This window comes from Hyla sarda, chromosome 2 (assembly GCF_029499605.1).
Source record: "Hyla sarda isolate aHylSar1 chromosome 2, aHylSar1.hap1, whole genome shotgun sequence".
NCBI classification, from domain to species: Eukaryota; Metazoa; Chordata; class Amphibia; order Anura; family Hylidae; genus Hyla; species Hyla sarda.
The window spans coordinates 178403480-178410678 of NC_079190.1; the positions used below are offsets into that span (position 1 = coordinate 178403480).

The following is a 7199-nucleotide window of genomic DNA, read 5'->3' on the forward strand; positions in this document are numbered from 1 at the left end:
GGACCAAAAACCGAGGTAGGCTACGGTTTTGGGTACAGGATAAAAAACTGACAAAACCTTACTGGATGCAAAACGGACACAACCTGGTGCATCTTTTGGCATACGGTTTTCAATGGAGAGTCAATGCATACGGTTTTCAATACGGTTCCATACGGTTTTCACATAGAAAACGTATACGGGAACTGTATTGCAAAAACGTGGTGTGAATGCAGCCTAAACCTGATTTCAAACTGCTTAACTTTTTAGTGCTTTTACAAGCTTCTTTTAAAAAGAGGTGTTCTTTTGTGCTTTTTTTTTTTTTTGTGTTTTGCCAGGTTTCTGCACCAAAAGAAGTGCACAAGATAATTTAATAAAAGAAGCATTGTTTTTTGAGGACAAATGACCAAAGAGGCAGAAATACACAGAAGTGCTTGAGGGCACCGTTTTTCTCTCCTATTTAAAGATGCTTTATGTATTCTAGCAATTTCATAACAGAACATTATAATTAAAAGACCACTTTTTCATGGTAGATTTTGGGTCCGTATTTGGCTTCAAAATTTGTTAACCAAAACCAGGACTGGAACTTAAACAGAGAAAAGAAAATGGAAAGATTTGCTGTTCTTCTGTGTACTGGACCCACTCATGATGCAAAATACTGACTGAAATACTCCCATGTCAGGTGGCTTTACTGTTCTCTTTTGTATCTGGAACATTTCTGACAATGTATCAAGCCAGAATACAGTCACCAGCTGTGCTTCACCACTAATATTGTTGACACAGTGTGTTCTATTTTCATTGGGAATCACAGGGTGTCAATGGTCAAAGGTTGGAAAACACTGATCTAATGCAATAGGGCTACAATGGTCAATGACGCCAGAGGTGTATACGTCACTATCTGAAGTCCAATGTTGCAAATGGTCTCTTTGGTGCATGCACTATTTCTCCCGTTACTATGTTCCGTCACAAAAAATCTCATAGACTATAATGGGATTTTCTAACGGACGTTTAATGGACGATTTTCAGGGTTTTCATAACGGAACATCAAACGGATCTTTAAAACGGATGAATTTTATAGTGTGAAAGCAGCCTTAGAGTGAGGTTGCTGACAGGGCCATCTGTTATAGGCCTTATAGGGAAATAATATCTTCAGTTAGGGAGTAATAGGGATATTGATTGTCACCTCTTGTGTGCTTGGTGAAACCATTTTATTTACTCTTATTTGCACTAAACTCTGGAGCGTTTTTCCCACTTAAATAGATTTTTGTTTTATGGTCTCACTGGAATTGTGTGTTGATAGGTACAACAGTTCAATTATGTAATAAACAGTGTGTGTATGTGTGTAAGGGTGGTAATAAAGGGGTTGTCCCAAGATCATACCTAATTAATTATTTATAGGATAGGCAATAAGTATTTCATTGTTGGTGGTCTGGCCACTGGGGACCCCACCAATCATGAGAATAATCTCTTGTCCACAGAGTGAATGAAGTGACAGTCAAGCATGTACGCTGCTGCTTCATTCACTCATGATGGAACTGCAGAAGATGGCACAGTAATAGTGTTCTCATGATAGTCGGAGGTCCCTGCAGTCAATCCCCCACTGATCAGGGATGCTTTACCTATCCTGTGAATAGGTTAGAATCTTAAAGGAGAATTCCAGAATATAAAAATTGTCCTCCATACTGCCAGCAGTAAAAAAATAAAGATTTACATACCTTCCTTCACTCCCCTGGGGCCTCCTGTAACCGGCTCCGGTCTCTGCTGTGATCCTCTTCCTGGTTGCCGGTGGTCGGCGAGTCGTACTGCACTCAGCCAATCACCGGCCGCAGTGAAGTCCCGACTCGGCCGGCGATAGGCTGAGTGGCAGTGTGACGTTTCTGGCCCTGGCAGCAGGTGCTGGTGAAGTGAAGAATTTTGTGTCTTGAAGCGTTCTCACACTGCCGCTCAGCCTTTTGCCTGCAAACCGGGACTTCACTGCGGCCGGTGATTGGCTGAGTGCAGTGAACCGGCAACCAAGAAGAGGATCGTGGCGGTTACCGTAGGCCCTGGGGGAGCGAAGGAAGGTATGTACATCTTTATTTTTTTTTTCTGCCGGCAGTATGGAGGACAATTTTTATATTCTGGAGTTCTCCTTTAAGATAACCCAATTAATGGTAAATATTTTTTAATTTTCTGGGCAGTTACTGGGGTTTTAATAAATAATGGAAGAAATGTTTTATTTTGTATGATGATGAAGATTTGCTGGAGATGTCTGGATCTTTAGTACTTATTTAATGCTCCTTTCATCTGCTTGCAGGTCTACCTCCTTATCCTGAGTGTGACAACACTAAGCCTTCTCCTAGCACCTGCTCTGTGGAGAGTAGCTATTACCAAATGTGTCCCAAGACCAGATAAACGGCCGAATACTTAATAACCTTCAGATTATGGACATCACCAGTGTTTCTTAGACCATGTATGTCACAGACAACTGTGTAGCCCTTTGAGGTAAAGCTTGTTTGGGTCATGCTTCTGGGATCACCGAGTCCTCACCCTGTTTAATTTTGGTCATGGTCCACCATACATAATTTTTACAACAACTTCCTGGAGATAAACTTGAATATTTCTTCTCTATGTGCCTTTTAATCTAAATATTGTTTCATTTTATCTTTTTTTTTTTTTTTTGAGCGTCATCTTGAAGTATTTTTATTGCACTACTAAGTGCTGTTTGCTAGGACTGTTGGATCAAGGCTCAAGTAAATGGAAAATCAACACAATTGAATGGTTTATGGGATAGGCAGCAGATCACGCATCATAGCACTTGCAATGGAAGTTAAGGTCATGGTCAAAGTGTTGTTAGGACACATACCCATTTTCTATTATTAAGATGCAGAGTTCCCCGCAGTATCCTGGTTACGGCAGCACATTTGCAGGTTCTTCTGTATCATAGAAATATTTTGTACGAAGGACAGATGTATATTGGGTTTATCCAGGATTCTTTTCTTGTATGAAGTTTTTGTGTCTTCTCCTTTTATGTAAGAATTGGTAGGGAGATAAATTTTTGTCTTCAATGGCGTTATTTATTTAATTCTAGTCGGGTGCAACATATTTCAGATATTCGAGCACACTACGCATATAATTGCAGCTATGGAATGTGTTTTCTTAAAAGCTTTTCTATGTGGAAAGTACCAGAGACCAAAAATAAAATTGTGTTTTATTCGGTCATAAACAATTGCAGTAACTATGATTTCCCCTACAGTCAATTTGAAAGACATGGTTCTGCAATGTGAAACCTTTAGGGTCTTTTACATGGGGCGATTATCGGGCAAACAGGTTGATAATTGTTCTGTGTACAAGACCCAATGATCAGACAATAAATGACAAATTATACACCAAATGTATGCAGAGGCAACTGATTCTTAAAGGGAAACTGTCAGCAGGTTCACCTGCTCTAAAGCCAATACACAGGGTTATAGTGTGGGTGAACCAGAACACAATGGGGTATCACTTACCTGGATCCAGACCCAGACAATGTATTAGCTGGGATTCCTGTTCTGAAATTGGCTGGCTTTGCACAATGGAGGCGGGACCCGACATACCCAGCATCCTTGCCTCCATCCCCTTTGTACGGATATGTGTGCTCATCACGCTCACATGGGCGAAGGGGTCCCATGAATATTCAGGGATGTTGGATATGGTGGGTGCTTCCTCCATTGCGCAAAGCGGCTAATACAAAGGGTAATTCTAGAACCGGACCGCAGATCTGAGTGATACCTCATTGTAATGTACGATTTTGCACAAATGTTACTTGCACAAAATATTTCAACACTGCATGCAAGAATAGCTTGTAACTGACAAAAGTCATAATGAATAAAAATTAACTGATAAAAATCAGACATTACTTTTGAATCGTGGTTTTTGAAAAACAAAAAATGAAACTGGCCTGGACTAAAAAAATAGCCCTTGAACTAAATATATTGTTGCACAACCTTTTCAGGCTGTCACTGCAGTCATGTGATTTCTGGATCTCTCATTGAGACTTCTGCACTTTTCTTCAGGTATCTTGGCCGACTCCTCATAAGATACTGCTCCAGCTGTCTTAGGTGTGAAAGGGTCTTCTACAGACTGCAGGTTCCTTCCTCAGATCTTTAATAGGATCCAGATCAGGGCTCATAGAAGACCACTTCTGAACAGTCCAATGTTTTGCTCTTAGCTGTGTGTTTTGTGATCATTATCCTTTTGGAGGACCCATGACCTGTGTCTGAGACCAAGCTTCCTGACACTGGGCAGCACTTTCACTCCAGAATGCCTTGTGAGATTTCATTGTACAGATTCAAGGCACAGCAGCCCCAAAACCTAACCGAGCCTCCTCCATGCCTCACAGTACCTTTTTGTGTCTTTGAACATATAGCTGATGTTACTTGCCAAATATCTCCGATTATGCCTTATCTGTCCAAAGGACATTCTCCTGGAAGCTTTTTTGGCTTGTCAATCTGCATTTTGGCAAATTCCAGGCTCACTTTTTTATGATTTGCTTTTAACAGTTGTGTCGTCCTTGGACCTTCCATTAAATCCACTTAAGTCCACAGCAGCGGATGGTGAGATATGATACTGATGTACCTAGACCTTGGAGTTCATCTCTAATGTCTTTTGAAGTTCTGGGCCTTTTGGTTACCTTTCGTATAATCCGTCTCTTCGATTTGTCATAAGTTTTCCTTGTGTGCACATCCAGGAAGGTAGGCTACAGTCCTGTGGACCTTAAACTCCTGAATATGTGCAACTGTAGTCCCAGGAACATCAATCTGCTTGGAGATCTTGGAGGTCCTATAGCCTTTACCTTTAACATGCTTGTATATAATTTTCTTTCTTATCTTCTAAGACAACTCTCTCCTTGGCTTTCTGCAGTCCATATTAAGTGTGGTACACACCATGATACCAAACAGCACAGTGACTACTTTTAAGGTGTGCAGGACACACCTTAGTTTAACATGTTCCTATAGTCAAAATATTTATTTTCTAGGGGTGCCATCATTTTCGTCTAGGCCAGTTGGATTATTTTGTTTTTCTAAATAATTCTGTTAAACCACAATATAAAAGTTAATGTCTGATGTTCATTTTCAGCACATTTTTATTATAACTTTTGTAGTTTCAAGTTATTTCAGGGAGCGTCATGGGGGTTTCTGTCTTTAACGGAAGGGTACCAACAATTTTGTCCACTTCTGTATTTTAGTAAGTACTCCCCCAAGTGTAAAACAAAAAAAAAAAGAAAAATAGGACCGGCACTGCTTCTAGCTGTATATGAGGATCTAGGTGTGCTGATGGCTGGCTGGTAGTTGCATATAGAGTAGTGGTGGTGCTCTGGCTAGGCACAGTATGGTACAGGAGAGATATGAAGAAATTGAGATAGTTGGCAACTCACAGGCCAGACGAAGCACGTGAACCGTGCGAAACAACGGCTGCTGTCGCCTTCCACATACCCCCCCAACTGTGTCCCTCTCTGTTGTCCGTGTTATGTGAGTATTCTCTACCATAAAGAAGAGTGAGAAGCATCGGTGAGTTGCCGACTCTTTCAATTTCTTCATATTTCTCCTGCTCCCCCAAGTGTTACCATCGGGACAGTGAGTAGCAATATATATTTTTTTTAAATGCAATTTTCGGAAATGGTACTGGGCTCACTCCCATCTGGACAATGTTATTTTTGTGTTTCCTAAGTGTGTAGCTGGTATTTTCTAGTACCGACTGTTAACTCATTCCAGTTTCACAGAGACCAAATGGTATAAGGGAATGTTTGTTAGAGCACACTAAAGCTCTTCAAAACACTGCTGCTCCTTAACTAATAAAAAAATGTATTGCTTTTGTTTAGGGACGAATGCAGGACCAAGTTTTTGTTTTTGTCTTAAAAGAACCCTACACATTCTTTTCTTTATCTAGTTTTCCAGTGGTCTAACTTTTGTATACATTGTCCAATGGTTTGGGTTTGCTTAATATTTACTTGTCTTCAAAGGGTTATGCTCATCCTAAAATGTTAGGCTATACCATAACGTTCAGATCAGTAAGGGTTTCAGAACTGACCTCTGGGACTCCCACTGACCATAAGAATGAAAGGTCAAATTCCTTTTGGCTTATTACTTGCACAAGGTAGATCCTGGCCACCATCTGTGCAGGAAACTGTAGCAAAGTCTCATTCAAGTCAATAGGGCTGGGTTGTAGTTCCTTGCACAGGACATAATGAGAGTGTTGCTGTGGGGTCCTGAGGTTGGACCTGAAGATTTTAGGATATGCAGCATTTTTGGTGATCGTTCATTCTGAACATTAGTGAGGGTCTAGACAGTCAGTCTCCCACCAATCGGCAAATGCCATCACTTACTGTCATGGAAATAACCCTGTAAATGAAATGGACAGTAATTGTTGATTTTATCAGGGATAATGTGAATGGTTGTATTACTTGAAGGTTAAAATAAAGAGAATCTAAACTTTTCTTGCACATCTTTTCATTAGGTGTATCAAATATATCTCGTGTCTCTGCTGCACTCCTTTCTGCGCAAGGAAAATGACTGTATATACTGACTTGGTTAACAGCTTTCTACATTTTAAAGAGTACCTATCATCAAAAAAAGTTTTGATATGTTAAAGCTGATTGTATATAGAACAACTTTGTAATTAGATTTAATTTAAAAAAAATGCTTCCTTTTATGTGTTTTTTAGTTTTGAAAATGTGGCCACTAGGGGTCTCCCTAGCCACAAGCTTTTCATTGATTTCGGACTCACGCCAGCCTGACAGTGAGTCCGAAATCGCAGTGCTGGCTGAGCACGTGACCAGCTCAGCGCAGTTCCCCGCCTGTCAATCAGACAGGCGGGAGCGCTGTGCTCACATGCAGGGCACTGAACACCAAGGATAAGCGGCGCTCTGAACACTGGGGACAAGCGACGCTCTGAACACTGGGGACAAGCAAGCATCTGGGGACAAGCAAGCATCTGGGCACTGAGGACAAGCGGCGCCCAATACACTCAGGACATGCGGCGCCCCGTTCACTGAGGACAAGCGGCGCCCCGTACACTGAGGACAATCACTGAGGACAAGCAGCGTTCCATTCACTGAGGACAAGCGGCGCCCCGTACACTGAGGACAAGCAGGTACTATTCCCATGCGCCCCCCCCCCCCCCCAAGTGAGGGCGGAAGCAGTCCCCCCCAGCAGGCTTCAGTGAAGCGGAGCCTGCTGGGGCACGCCCACATCCTCCTGCCGGGT

General features: G+C 41.8%; 1 protein-coding gene across 3 annotated transcripts in view; it reads left to right on the forward strand.

Moving 5' to 3' along the window:
• Positions 1–6923, forward strand: part of TMCO3 (transmembrane and coiled-coil domains 3) — a 41861-nt gene extending 34938 nt beyond the window's left edge. For all 3 annotated transcript variants that reach the window (XM_056555816.1, XM_056555815.1, XM_056555814.1), the window contains exon 13: positions 2273–6923. In XM_056555816.1, coding sequence (XP_056411791.1) covers positions 2273–2386 — 114 coding nt within the window. In that variant the 3' untranslated portion in view covers positions 2387–6923. The remainder of the gene's footprint in view (positions 1–2272) is intronic.
• Positions 6924–7199: the final 276 nt, after the last annotated feature.